Source organism: Myxine glutinosa, chromosome 7, assembly GCF_964187855.1.
Source record: "Myxine glutinosa chromosome 7, kmMyxGlut1.1, whole genome shotgun sequence".
NCBI lineage: Eukaryota > Metazoa > Chordata > Myxini > Myxiniformes > Myxinidae > Myxine > Myxine glutinosa.
In genome coordinates this window covers 128,238,692-128,254,159 of record NC_136267.1, presented here as the reverse complement: position 1 = coordinate 128,254,159, position 15,468 = coordinate 128,238,692, and the positions used below count along the sequence as shown (strand labels likewise).

The 15,468-nt window shown below is 40.7% G+C and overlaps 1 protein-coding gene across 1 annotated transcript in view; it reads left to right on the top strand.

Annotated features, from left to right (window-relative positions):
• The window catches only part of LOC137431647 (protein mono-ADP-ribosyltransferase PARP14), a 120,867-nt gene extending 106,521 nt beyond the window's left edge, over positions 1 to 14,346 (top strand). The window contains exons 17-23 of the mRNA XM_068123208.2: positions 391 to 453; positions 1,766 to 1,933; positions 3,035 to 3,193; positions 5,761 to 6,111; positions 7,335 to 7,474; positions 9,832 to 9,997; positions 10,126 to 14,346. Coding sequence (XP_067979309.2) covers positions 391 to 453; positions 1,766 to 1,933; positions 3,035 to 3,193; positions 5,761 to 6,111; positions 7,335 to 7,474; positions 9,832 to 9,997; positions 10,126 to 10,412 — 1,334 coding nt within the window. The 3' untranslated portion in view covers positions 10,413 to 14,346. The remainder of the gene's footprint in view (positions 1 to 390; positions 454 to 1,765; positions 1,934 to 3,034; positions 3,194 to 5,760; positions 6,112 to 7,334; positions 7,475 to 9,831; positions 9,998 to 10,125) is intronic.
• The last annotated feature ends 1,122 nt before the right edge of the window (positions 14,347 to 15,468 follow it).

The window sequence follows — 15,468 nt, the reverse complement described above, 5'->3', positions numbered from 1 at the left end:
GATGGCCTCCTTTAACTTAGGTTTTTACTTTTGAGTGAAGAATTGTCATAAGAAATGGGTGAATTATCATACCTGCTAATATACTCCTGGATGGCACACACATTGATGAATCATCCTGTCTGTGAAACACTGGACTGGCATTTTATAGCTGGGTTGGGAATGGAAACCAGGCTCGACATCTTGTAGGTGAGACGAATGCGCGTACCTTTACGCCATCCTTGTCAGCCCAACATACAAATATTTCTAAGATTATTTATTTCCTGTTCCAGTCCTGCTTCTTCCCTAGTTTTCCCTTCCATTTCTGTGTTTGAGAATTTGTGCCTGTACTGTATCCATCCTGTTTACCCCCCACCCCCTAATTTTCTGTTTCCTTTTTTTTAACTTTGAAAGGTGTTTCTGGAGCAATATTACAAGCAGCTGGTGCTTCAGTTCAATTGGAATGTCAGAAACATGGTAAGGTGTTTGTGCTTAACTATTTGTCATAATTATGTGGTCATAATTATGAATAAACTGTTTGCGTTTATTCATAATTATGACCATCGGTCACGTGGAACAGACACCATCTTGGAAAAACGTTATACCTCTATCTCTGAAACCGCTTAATGGAAAAAATTGAAATATGGCTCATTGTCAATTGCTCCCCATGGGGAACTTAACTTGGCTTAAAGTGGTTCCTTAATTGTTTCAATTGAAGTTTGATATTTTGTATCAATTGGACAAATACAGCAATTGTTTATTCATTAATTTTATTTTGATATGTTGTTTCTACTTTGTAGACTTAGGATTTCATCACAACAATCCCTTTTCGGGAGGGTTGGAGTGGGGTGTCGGCCCTGTGGGGAGTAGAATAGAGAGGGAGGGTGGAGGTGGTGGTGGAGGTTGTGCATGTTTTGGGAAGTGGATAGGGGTTGTTTGTTGTCTTGAGAACAGTCGGGGAGTAGCATATGGACCCCGTAGAGCTTGGTACTTGTTTCTTCATTTTGCATACCTGGTGGAGGTACGCAGTGCTGCTGTTAGTGCAACCTCTCATCACGATGGCGCAGCAAATTGAATCTCCATTCCCACATTTTTAATGCCAAAACTTTTTGAGACCCTGCAATGAGGATGATTTGAATAATAGTGAACATCATTACATTTTTTGTGCCATTTCCAGAAACAGACAATTGTCATTCGGTCTTTGAGAAACATTTGAAAGATGATTCATGATAAATATAATTGTAGTCATTTTTATGTGTCCGCAGCTGAAGGCCGGAGGCATTATGCTTTTGGGTTGTCCGTCCGTTATCAGTTTTATTCTTTTTTTGTGAACGTGATAACTTGTGAACCACTGAAAGGATTTCAACCAAACTTAGCACAACTATAGACTATCCCACAAAGATGGACTGATTCGATTTTGCATCCACAGGTCAGAGGTCACGTGCCCTTTGAAAATAAATTTGCAGACCATAACTCGAGTTAGAAGCATCTGTTGTCTCTTTTACATTTCTCTTTTCTCTCTCTTTCTCTCCCTCATGACCTTTAATTTTTTTTCCTTGTGACCTTTAATTGAGATCACACGTAGGTTCACATCGTAGGTTCACATCTATCATCGTAGGTTCACATCTAAAACTGTCAATTACATCTGCCTCGAATTTTATTTTCTAGTTTAATATTATGTTCAGGTGTTAGAATGTATCAATGCTGATATTCCAAATGGAATAACATTTTGGAGTTTTTCTTTTCAAGAATCCTGAGCAGGAACTACAAAATATTTTGTTTTATTTAGGCCAGCAGTCAAGCTTGGTGACGTCCAGTGGAAATCTGACATGCAACTACATCATCCATGTGTTGGGGCAAGCACAACCAGCCGAGATATCTGCCTGTGTCCAAGAAGCACTGCAACAATGTGAGAGGCTAAATATAGCCTCAGTTTCTCTGCCTGCTATTGGTACAGGTAAATCAAATGATGAGATAGCATTTGGACCTCAGGAGCTTCTAAGTATCCATACATTGGCATTAACATCATTTTAAAAGGTTATTTGAGCTATTCCACATACCATGACACTTTCCGTTGGTGCGCACATACCTACAATAAATATTTACCCTGCGCTCACAAAGCAAAAATCAGGGTTAGGCATTCGGGTTGCGTACGTGTCTGCATTTTTAAAATTCTTTTTCTCGGCAACCGTTGGTCCAATTGGCACAAAATTTTACCATAGCAGCGCCTCCGCCTGTAGGATTTTTTATTCATAATTATGACATCATAGGTCACGTGGAACAGACGCCATCTTGGAAAAACGTTATACCTCTATCTCTGAAACCGCTCAATGGAAAAAATTGAAACATGGCTCATTGTCAAGTACTCCCCATGAGGAATAAGATATGTTAATGATGATGTCATCGGTGTCTTCATTATGACGTCATAATTCAACAAATACAACTCTTGATCTGATCAGTATGATTTTTTTTTTTCTGCAATTATTGGTCCGATTGACGCAAAACTTTCACCGTAGGAGCACCACCTCCTGTAGAATTTTAGTGATAATTATGATGTCGTAGGAGGTCACGTGGTATGGGTGCTGTCTTGGAAAAACTTCACACCTCTATTTTCTCTGAAACCACCCCATGGAAAAAAATTGAAACATGGCTCATTGTAAATAACTTTGCATGGGGAATAAGTGTTAATGATGACGTCATTGGTGCCTTAATAATGAATTAATAATACGGCATGGACAACACTTAGTCTGATCAGTTTGAAATTTATTGAGCATGATCTACACAACAATTCTATTAGAGAATATAAATGTATGATGTCATCACTCACTTGGTCTGGCAGCCATATTGGATCAAAGAAAAACCCCCCCCCCCCCTTCAAAAACAGAACAGTTGGCTCGCACCAAGTTGACTGTGCAGGGTAGGTATTCTATGAATACCATCTAGTTTCTTAAATGGTTTGAGGCACAGCTGCCTGCCTTATCTCTTATATTTCTTCTACATATTTAAAACCTTTTGTATGCTCTGAGTTACATGAATCTGCTGCTGTTCTGTGTACCAGGTGCTGGTAGTCAGCAGGCTGCAATGGCTGCAGATGCCATGTTGGAGGGCATAATGCAGCACACTCCAAACAACTTGAACCACATCAGGATCGTTGTATTTCAGCCTCAAATGGTTGCAGAATTCCAAGATGCATTGCAGAAGGCAATGCAGACTACTGGTTGGACTTTTATTATAGTATTCCCTCACCCCATTCCCCTTATAAAATTTTTAGATATATTTCGATATTTTAAGCTATCTTTGGAAATGCAAAAGGAAAAATGTGAAGATTGCATGAATATGTGTTTAATGGTATTTTGTTGTTGCTTTACACGTGTATTCATGTTATATGTTTAACTTTATCTACATGCCTCTAGTTCCCTAGCTCCCTTCTCCTCACTCTCTTCTGTGAAGTCCACAACAATGTTTTACAGCATCTTCCTCTTTAATAGCCCCCACTGGACTTGATCCAAAACGGGGGCTTATGGATTTGGTCTCGTCCGTCCGTGCGTCCGCAACCATATCTCGGAGATGTATGGACCGATTTTGTTCATACTTGGCACAAAGACAATACATGACAGTATACATATGCACTTCATTTTGGTTCGCAAAGTGATCAAAGATGGCTGACTGGCAGCCATTTTAGTTGTAAATACAAAACCCAATGTTGAACACATCCTCAACCATTTCTTAGACATGCATTTGCCGGTATTCAAACTTAGCACACAGATAACTAATTATGGCTTACATATGCACGTCATTTCTTTTCAAGAACAGGTCCAAGATGGCTAACAGGCGGCCATTTTGTTACTTAAATGCATCCCCAACCATTTATTGAACATGCATGGTCCGATTTTGTTCAAACCTGGCACAAGCACAGCACATGACGGCATATACATGCACTTCACTTTCTTTTGCGATTGGTCAAAGATGGCCAACTGGTAGACTGTCGGCCATTTTGGTTGTAAAGAACCCGATATTCACCACGTCCTCAACCATTTGTCAGACATGCATTTACCGATCTTGTTCAAATTTGGCACACAAATAATGAATGATGGGGTACATATGCACGCCATTTTTTTTTCGACATCAGATCCAAGATGGCCAACTGGTGGCTATTTTGTTACTTAAATGTGTCTGCATCCATTTCTCGGACATGCATAAACCGATTTTCTTCAAACTTGGCACAAAGACAATACATGAGTTTACACATATGCAGAAGATTTTGTTTTGTCATCCGACTGATGGCCTTTAGCTCCGTACAGCAAAATTACTAAAACCACGGAGGCGGCTTTGACATTTTATGTCTTTTTGTTCTTGTTTTATATAACTTGCATGTGCATTTATTCTATTATCTGTGTATACACCATTGTCTCTCGGTGGCTTTGTCTGTCTGCCTTTGTTCCTTATGCACGGCCACATATTTTAAGTTGCAAACTCCAAACTCGATGTACACATACAACTTTGTGTGGGGGGTAACATAGGCTATGGGCCACACCCTCACTCAGCAGTGTGGGGGATGGGGGGGGGGGGTGAGACATAAATTATCTATGGAAATGTGTACCATGTAGCGCCACCTGGTGGTGGTGGAGGGTATTACCATTTCCTGTTTTTAAACCAGGGAAACGCTGAGATTAAAGCACTCTTCACGCAGGAGAATTAACCAGAGTGAGCCGAGGATATCATGCGAGGGAAATCATTCTAGCAGCAAAGGGCCTGTAGCCAGGGTGAATAGGGGTGGGAGAGGATGTGGGTGAGGGGATGGGATGGGAGGGGAGGTTGGGGTGTGGGGTGGTGGGAGGGTGTGTTGGAGTGAACAGGTGGTGGGAGAGGGGGCGTGGGTTGGGAAACGCCAATGTCTCTGGCTTTTGATTAAACCAGTCAGCGAAGCGACAGGTACCTTTTCTAGTTATTTTACAGTAAAACCATCTACTCATATAATGCCCTCATCCTTTGTATCTCAAACCTGGACATCCTCTGTGGACACTTGTAGCTATCATTAATCATTATGCTCGGCTAGTTTTAATTGTGATCATTATATTTGGTGAAACCCTTGAGGATATTAACTATAACTGTAAGCTCTTTGTGTAAATATTCAGTTGAAACACTGAACTTGCTATCAGCCTTCCTAATCCTTATTGATATCTGTAGCCTTGGCTTTCACTTTAAATTTTCATTTTTTGCTGAAATTGGCAAATGATCACTTGAAAAGGCTACTTGTTGAGCTTTTTTTTTTCTGCTTTTTTTTCTTTTTTTTTGCCAGATTCTGCATTTTAATTTTTTTTTCCTAGCTGACACCTTCCTTATTGAAGCTTGATTTTGGTAGCTTCTTGTTGTCATGGTTTCATAAAATATTTCTCGTTCCCTGTATAATGCTTTTTGGGCACATTCTTCCGCTGGCCCTTTCCTCCCCTTTTTCTGCCCGAGCTGCACACACTGCCACCATTTTTTTAAAACACCAATCCCTCAATGCCCTTCGTTGTACTGCATTTATAGGCAAGGTCTTTGGTGATTATAATGCTGGCTTAAGCCAGGCTGGCTTCAGAAAATGAAGTAACACTGAGGGTTATTTTATGAATTGCTTCCAGCAACAAAAATAGTTTAAACTTATTCTCTTATTCATGTAAATGTTCATAAAATACAACGAACAAGAGTAACTGGCCATCTTGTAAGAATAATTTTTGGAATGCTGTTTCACTTTGTACTTGATAAACTAATTAACCTCAATAACTTTGTTTCATTTTGCAGGAGCAAATGCAAAGGTCAAAACAAAGCCAATGAAAACTGCAGGCCTGGCCTTTCCTGCCATAAAGCTGAAGCCTCTCCGTCTAATTATCATTGGATCTGAACAGCGCGACATTGATCGGTGTGTGAAGGAAGTGCAAGACTTCTTCACTTCCTCTGTGAAGTCCGAAAAGGTGAAGATGAATGGCAGTCTGAAGGAGAAGGATGTAAAGATGTTGCTTGCCATCCAGGAAGATCATCAAATAAAGATCAGCCAGTCATCTAATTATCTTGTCCTCGAAGGCACAGAACTGGATGTGAAGGATGCTCACATAAAGCTCCTAAATATAATTACAGAAAATCAGCTCCAGGAGTGTGAGTGTAAATCTAATTGTTTTTCATCATTTTCAGACTGGTTAAGCTTGTTATTTATTCATTTATTATGACTTTTGATTTCCATTTCAGTTATTTCGATTTTTGCACACCGCTCCTTTCCTATTCCATCTCCAGGCGCTGCATGACGTCATCGCTGGGCACCGAAGAGGGCCCAGCGATGACGCGTGCCGAAAGGGAGTACTCGGTTTTCACTCCGGTTGTTTTCTTTTTCTTTCTTTCTTGTTTGTTTGGTTGTTTTCTTGTTTGTCTGGGCGATATCTCAGCCATCCTTTGAGCTAGGAAGCTGACATTTTGGCGCAATAGTGCGCACGCCGCACGTGCTTTGGAAAAAAACGGTATTTTCTTTTGTTTGGCGATTCATCAACTAATTGATGAGTTACTTCATTGTTATCGATTAATTAAGTACTGATTTATTTCCTTTCTCATCTGGGCAATATCTCCTTTTGGCACCTTTTGAGCTCGGAAGCTGATATTTGGACAATACAATGACCAAGTGATTTGGCTGTAAAGGTTATTTTTGATTTATTGATTAATTAATTGATGGATTAATCAATCAATTATTTATTTGAAGAATTACTTTGTTTATTTTCAAAAAGTTCGATTTGGATGAAACGGTGGTGGTTTAGGTATGCCATTAGCTAATTGATTAAGAAATTCATTATTTTACGATTATTATTTATTTATTTTAATTATTAATCATTTATTTTTCTTTCTCATCTGGGCAATATCTCAGGCACTTTTTGAGTGAGGAAGCTGATATTTGGACATGACAGTGACCTAGTGATGTGGCTACAGAAGATATTTTTGATTTATTGATTCATCAATTAATCGATTAATTATTCATTCATTAATCGATTAATTATTTAATTTTTTTATTAATTAATTATTTAATTTTCATGAAGTTATAGCTTCGGATGAAACGCTGATGGTTTAGGTATGCTATTCTCCAATTGATTAAGAAATAAATTATTATACACTTATTATTTATTAATTTAATTACCCAATTATTCAATCAATTATTGTACATCTCTTCCTCCCAACACTGTCTCTTTGTGTTGCACAGCGGCATTACCGGGTGCATAGGGTGCCCCGGCAATGTTGCACGCTGGAGGATATGTTATTTATTTGGCAAGGGGGGGAGGAGGGTAGGGGGCGGTGTACTTTGAATGTATCTGTACTTGTTATTTTCTTTTATCTCACAGCAACTGTAGTCCCACCATACTGGGCTGAGATGGAAGGAAGTCATTACAAGACGTTCGTTCTTGTGCCAAACTCGGTTGAATACAATAAAGTGTCACAGCAATTTCTTCAGAGTGTGCAATCCAATTGCACAATTGTCAAGGTAGGACAAAGTATATAATTATGTTTTTTATTTGATGTTGATGTCAACCTCTGTATTGGTTTAGGATTTTTTTTTTTTTTTTATACCTAAAATCTGTTTTGCATCTCTAAACTTGTTTTTCCATTGGAATCACTGAAACATTTGTGTGATAGACCATTAATCCAATGATGATGAAATTGATGACTCAATTATACATACATTTTCATGAACATGGATCAACTTGTGACCATCCATTCCAACTCTGTTCCTCATCTATGGTGACTTCAACTGCCACCATGCCAGTTAACTCAGCAACAGCCGGCTATAGTATTGCAGCAAAGGCTTTCCGTGACTGTGGCTATGTTTTCCCAATTCCCATCTGTATGTTTTCTATCCCTGACTTCTGCAATTGGTACATCTTCCTTCTTGGACCTTGCAATGACTAACCTTCCATCAAACCTCGCCTGCTCATCCTCTGCCCCTTTTGGCTCCTTTCATATTATTCTTGTGAATACCCATACAAGATCCTGTTTTCTCACTCCTTCCCTGGTTTGTCCCATCCCATCCGCAGCTAACCTACATCACACTCATCCATGAGAAAGGTGCAAAAACAGATCACATTAACTTCAGTTCACTAAGCAAGTCATAGAATCCATCATTGCTGATGATGTATTTCCTCTTTTCTGGCAGCCTGAGTTTTTGTATTCCAATGTGCATGTTTTCTATAACTGCCCCACCACAGCATTCGGTTAGCCAGCTTGCTTTGTCAACATGGAAAGCTCACTCTGGATGGCAACTTTAGGTCGTTCTTTAAGGCATGTAACTCATGTGTATCTTTAAACAAGCCAGAAAACATCATCTTGCAACTCTCAAGGCTTCAAATCTCAACCAGCCTCCTTCCTCAAACTTCCATAAAAGTTTGAGGAAGGAGGCCAGTTGAGATTTTGAAGCCTTGATGCCTTGTGTACTTACTCTCCGGTGTATGCTCCCTCTCCATCCTCTCCATTACCTCACTGCTTGAGATGAGGCCCATCAATGTCTCAACTTGGTGTTCAAGTCTTGTGTACCTAACCCATCCCACGTTTTCTCCATATGATCATACTCTCGTACCCATTGTTAATACTCTCATACCCACTATCTACTGGAATTTGTGTCCTCACCTGAGAAAGTGGAGAAAGTTCTGTCTAGTGTCAACTCTGCTTCAGTCGATGGTGCCTCAGTAGCCATCCTTTAAGAATATGCATCCTGTAAGAGTATTCTGTTTGATTAGTTCATGTTATGGGTTAAGGCATCAGTGCCCATGTTCTAAAATCCTGCTCTCCTGATCTTCCTTCTCTTTTGTCTGTGCTCTTCAGTTTGTCCTCCTTTAGCAGTTTTCTGTCTGCCTGGAAGTCAGCAAGCATTACTCCCATCTATGAGAAAAGTGCAAAAAAACCAGATCCTCACAACTTCAGACCAATTTTAAGCAAAGTTATGGAATCCATCATTGCTGCTGAAGTGAAATATTTCCTCTTCTCAAACAGAGCCTGGTCGTTGTACCAAACAGACGATTAGTCTGAATTCCCTATTTGTCCCTCATCTCTGGACATGCTGATACTCTTCTTTCAACAATGCTTAGAGGCCTTAAATCTCAAACAGGAGGTCAGGACCATCTCCCTACATGTATCGTAGGCATTTTACAGTCTGGAATTCTAATTTGCTTTCCATGCCATCTGCCTGTGAGATACATGGCTGCCTTCATTCCTGGATTTCAGACCTTTCTCTTGTGCAGTGAAAGAAGTCAAAAATATTGATATATTGATTATATGCTCATCTGACAAATGGAACATGTCTATCAATCATGGCAAATCTCCGTCTCATTCTGTCGATCCCGTAGGACTATCAAACGAACTCACTTATCGGTTTCCATGGCAATCCACACTGGAAGAGGTTTAGTTTCTTCAACCTTTGGACCTTGCCATCAGCCACAACCTCTCCTGAGCTGACCACATTGCAAAGATGGTCTCCAAAGTTACTCAGACTGGGAAACCTTCATCTTTCCTACTCGTTCCTTAGAAAAGGTGTATACGACATTTGTCCATAGCTCAATAAAGTACTGCTTGACAATGGACCAGGGTCCAGGGCACATCATCACACCACCTCTGTCTGTCTCTGTCTGCCTTCTCTTTCTCTCAGATTCCGAGGAATCTAAAGTTCTCACCTTTATTGGCATCTCCTGTAATGATCACTTTTGCTCTCACATTACAAAGAGGTTGGTGGCCTCAAAGTTATTTTTCATTTATTTATTTATTTATTTTTAGCACCTATTGGAATACCTTGAGGAAACCTTGACTTTACATCCAGGACAGTTTGTAATGTCTCTGCTTTTCTTATTATAGATTGAAAGGATTCAGGATACTGATAGTTGGGAAAGGTACTTGTTGAGGAAGAAACAAGTTTCCTCGGTCTCATCACCCGAGAGGAGACTGTACCATGGAACCCAGAAAGATTCCTCAGATAGCATCCGTGCATTTGGCTTTGACAGAAATTATGCCGGAAAAAATGGTGAGTGTGAAGAACTACGATTAGTTTGTGGTACCTAAATGTTTATACACAGAAATCCTGTTGTTTGCTCCTAAATCACAAAGCTAATCTTCAGCAGTTTAATTGCAATGCCTTCTTTATTGTTTCAGCAATTCAGTATGGAAAGGGAACCTACTTTGCAGTTAAAGCTGCATATTCAGCTCAGACGAGGTATTCACCTCCTGACACCAATGGCTACAGGTACATATTCCAGGCACTAGTGGCCACTGGAGATTTCTGCCAAGGAAACAGCGGGTTGGTTGCCCCACCACCTAAGGGTGGCTCTGAACCAAACGTGATGTACGACAGTGTGGTGGACAATATCCAGAACCCAAACATATTTGTGATCTTCCGGGATGATCAAGCCTACCCTGAATATCTCATCACATTTCACTGAGATGTTCGGCGAATACGTCATGCAAATTTTGATAAAAACAATGGACATCATGTGTTCCGAGCAATGTATTTTTATATACGGTATTGGTGTGCGGTTCAGTTTGGGTTCGGAAAGGAATTTGTTTGCAATCTTGCTGTATCAGTTTAGAGACTGCAGCAAGGAAATTCTGAAGAAAATATTTTTCTATCTGGAAATGGCAACGGTCATCATCATCATCATCATCATTTTTCAGTCTGTCACTATTTTTACCCTGAAAATAATTTGCATATTTACCTCTCACCCCACCAAACGAAATTATGTGCAATATAAATGTGCTTGCTTTTAGTTTCTTTGTAAATTTTATCCATGTATGATCACATGTCTGTATTTTAATAGCTTTAAACAAAAAACAACTTTGTAGTCTTTGCTATAAGTAAGGGGGTCAGGGAAGTTAGGAAAGGAAATGAAGATGTTTGAAAAGTTATTGGCCTCACCTGGAATACATTGGAAGGTGTCGCAATGGTAGAATTTTAACGTAGTTCCTTCGGACGCTAACATTGATCGAAACGGTGCTTTGTTGCCGGAGGAGAGGGATTCTTCCACCGTTTCGATTATTGTTTCGAGTCAATTTCGAAGTACTGAACCTTAAAAATCTCCCCCTGATTAACGTACCTGCGTAGGTTAGTCTGGATAAGCTTCATTATGAGGAAAACACTCTAGAGAAATGGTGGCCTAAACAGGTGTGTCTGATCCACATTGAGAAATTTTAGGAACCATCTTGTGGAAATTTTCCTCGTTCCAAGTGTGTTTCCCAATGTTGTGAACAATTTTGGTTGACATGCTAATATGTTGGGCAATGATTTGGATAGTTAACATGTGGTATTAGATTACCATGCCATGGGGGGCATCAACACTTTCAAGCACAGATGCACTTGCCGGAAGATCAGTGTGTGGATCGTTGATGCAGTTTCTAACATATTCAAAGAAATTGGCCATACTTGTACTGTGGTGTATGATGGAGCATGATGGAGCATCTCTACCCAGGTTTTACAGCATGTAATTGTGAATAATCGTTGGATTTAAACATTTATTTGATCACAGTGCGTGCTTAACTTCTGTTCCTTTTTATTTCATTTTTTTTTCTTTTATGGGAACATCACCAATCGGCTTCCATTAAAGGTGCTGAAAAGAAGGAAAGACAGAAAAAAAATCCAAGTTAGGAGTATGAATAATGTGTACATGTTTAACTAGTATAATGGCCTTTAACTATGCAGAATGTAATGTGAATGGATCTTGGTGAACCACGGCTTCGCTGGGCGTATTGCCTCAATAAAAACTGAGTGAGCTTTAATTCAAATTTAAATTGGCCGTGTGAAAACTGTCGTGTGACCCAGCGCCATAGAATACTAGTTTGGCGAACTTCGTTTGAGCGAAAACGATCGTGATTGGAGGCTATGTGATCACATGACCACAGGGCACCATCTTGTTACTCATCTTCGCTGAGCGAAACATTCAATTGTGTGCATCTGTGTGGACTCTGTCACATTTACATCTCGTCGTCACTATTATTTTTCATTTTGAAGTCAGTTTTGGGGTTTAAAAGATGCCATGCTGTTCAAAATGTGGCAGTTCCAATCGATCAGACGTAAGTTATCAGAAGTAAGTTATCCTTGTGATCCAGAAAGGAGGAAAATCTGATAAAGTAAAAGTTAGTTGTGGAATGGAGAGCTAACAACGACTCGTTTCTGTGTGCGGTGATGAGAATAATTATGTTGCTCTTAAAATAAGCTAAGTATAAAACCAGGACAAATAAGCAATAAATAACTTGGAATCTTAATTGAACTGTGATGAGGGAGATTCCCTTTTACAGATTGCCCTTTCTTTCATGGTGGATCAATTACCATTTAAAGTATTTACTTATTTGGTTTAAGTTCTCTTCCCACCCAAACAGTTCATTAATTTTGTGCTGAAATGATAATTTACACGCCAAGTAGAATCAGGAGTTTTACCACGTGACATCCAATGTTATGACAATACAATCTTATAATGGGCAATCTCTTTGTTATGAATGTAATACAAGTTGTGGTTCAAATAATATAATAATCTGAATGTGCTGACATGCATATGTCATGTAACATATTATTACATACTCGTATATGGGACCATACAGAATCTTGAGTGGATCATACATTACATGCGTGAAAGCAATATTACTACTGTAGGAAGCCATGAAACGTCACGGAACGTGACTCGTTATGGTGATGTTTTATCTCTGTAAAGGTAAGCTGAGTTTTAAAAAAACCTTTTCTGTGACGTGTCATACCTGGTACATTCAGAGTTCATCCTAAGTTATTAAAAAGCTAGGCTCATATATCAAAGGGTCTTGAAGGTCTAATGGGGTCTTGAAGGTCTAATGGGGTCTTGAGGGTCTAAAGTGTCTTCGTGGTCTTGAGGGTGTAATGGGGTATTTAGGGTCTAAGGGTCATTGGAGTTAAATGGTGTAAAGTGTCTAACGGTATTGAGGATTAATGGGTCTAATAAAAGGGTCTAAATTTAAAGCTCTGGGGATTCAAAGGGTCTAAAATGTTTAAGGTCTAAAGTCAAAGGTCTAAGGGATCTTAAAGGTCTCAAAGTTAAGTTTCAATAACATGTAATTAACGCTACTCGCACATGAAGAGTTGAGTAACAACATGGCGCCTATTGTCAAGTTTGCCAAACTCTAGTATTCTATGGCTCTGACCCTCCCAACCCACCAACACCCCCTTTTTTCCCCAGTGTATGCCAGCACCAACAGTTTTTTGTTTTTTTTACTGTACCAACACAACTTTTTCCACCAAGACGGAGCAAGAGGGCAAGCTCACAAACTTGCTAAACCATTTTAAAATAACAACCAGACCCACTTCAGGCTAATAAATAATTACAAACCCAGGTGGTAAAAAAAAAACTTCCACACCCTGCTGAGATCATTGTACCACCAAAAGGTCTGGGAAAGCAGGAAAGCAAAGGAAGAAAAACAAAACCTGCAAGATGGGATGGGTGAGGAACAAATAATAGGGAGCGAACAGGAGGGAATGGAATGGGTGAGGAGGCAACAAAATGGTGTACAGGTAAATAAAGGGGCCTCAAACTGTCATGTCTAGATGCACATCTCCCACTCTGGCCTGATGACCTTCGGCCCCCACAGTGTTTCTTACCCCCAGCAGTGCTATGCTCACCTGTATCGTCCCCAACCCACCTCTGACTCACTTGGAACTTCAAATTTGACTCGCTCTTCACTGGTCCTTCTCCAGCTAACTCTGTCACCAACGCGACTGGTGCATTTGCCTCCTGCACACGCCTTTTAAAGGGGCAGACCAAAGCATGCCTTACACAAACTGTCCTCAGGTGTTTTTTGACGCTCCGTAGCTGCTGAGTCAGTGAATTCGCCCCCAGAATGACGTGGAACCGTCAGAATCATTAATAAAATGATAATAAATGAGAGTTTGGGGAATCGTAAACCAAAGCCTTGGGACAGGTAGCCCGCCACTCTATATCTGTTCGATTTATCCCACGTATGCCCATTCACAAAGTACGACGCAGATGTGCCAGGTGCTACATGAACACTAAAACCCACAACTCCATCCTTTGTATGTTTCAGTAATTTCATGTTCCACTGACACCATAGTTGGGTTGAACGTTTTCAAATGTCCCCTCATATTTGAATCCTTCCTGTGTTTTTAATGTTTTTATCCAAGCTGTGATAACATGTAATGTTTTTGTTTTTTATGTATTCTGAGAAAATATATGATCATCCAATTATTGATTTCTCAATCTCTTCAGTCTCGTATCCAATTGCAATGCCTGATGATTTGATAAAACGTCAGCAAATAAACAGCCTATAAAAGAGCATCAATCATATTTTGTTTCTTGCATCATGATGTATTATGATTGACAATAAAGACAAAACAACCATAAACTTGCAAATTGCAATGTTTTATTCTGTAATTTATTTTGTGTACCGTCCAGGCTCACAGTGGAGCTTAGAATGGACCAGGACATAACACATTAATTCCCCCTCCGCCCGTGCTGCCTTCCCCTCCACTCATGCTGCCTTCCCTTCCACTCGTGCTGCCCTCCCTTCCACTCTCCTCGTGCTGCCTTCCCTTCCCCTCTCATGCTGCCTTCCCTTCCCCTCCACTTGTGCTGCCTTCCCTTCCCTTCCACTCGTGCTGCCTTCCCTTCCACTCGACTTGTGCTGCCTTCCCTTCCCCTCCACTCGTGCTGCCTTCCCTTCCACTCCACTCATGCTGCCTTCCCCTCCACTCGTGCTGCCTTCCCTTCCACTCCACTCTTGCTGCCTTCCCTTCCCCTCCACTCGTGCTGCCTTCCCTTCCACTCTCCTCATGCTGCCTTCCCTTCCCCTCCACTCATGCTGCCTTCCCTTCCACTCCACTCGTGCTGCCTTCCCCTCCACTCGTGCTGCCTTCCCCTCCACTCGTGCTGCCTTCCCCTCCACTCGTGCTGCCTTTCCCTCACGCTGCTTTCCCTTCCCCTGCGCTTCTCTCCCTGCCCCCCTCCCTTCACATGCTCCTCCCTCTTACGTGTGCCTCTTGCCCTCCTTTCCTCCTCACCCTATACTCCTCTCGCCCCCCCGCCCCTTCTCTCTCTCCCCTTCCCCTCTTAATATTCCCATTATGAAGCGACTGTGTTGCTTGGAAACGCCGGGTACTCCTACTAGTTTATCTATATTATAGAAGGAGCCGTGTCTGTGTCTGTCTGTTTGTTTGTCGTGTTATAACTTGAGAACGGATTAACGGATTTCAATAAATCCAACTTTTGTGGATTCGGGAAACTCCGGGGAATGTTTGTGATCCCCCAAAAAACTTTTTTTAATGGGTACATGGACACGCGTGTCAAAACTGCAAATGCCAACATGTGACGTTGGTTAGCCCTGCACGGAGACCAGGATCTCCCAGGAATTTTTTTTTTCTTTTTTTCTTTCTTTTTCTCCCATACATTATCCATCGCAGCCAAGATTGGTATTTCCATCAGCGAAGTGACGGGTCTGATATTCTAGTAATAATTAAATGTGTGTGTG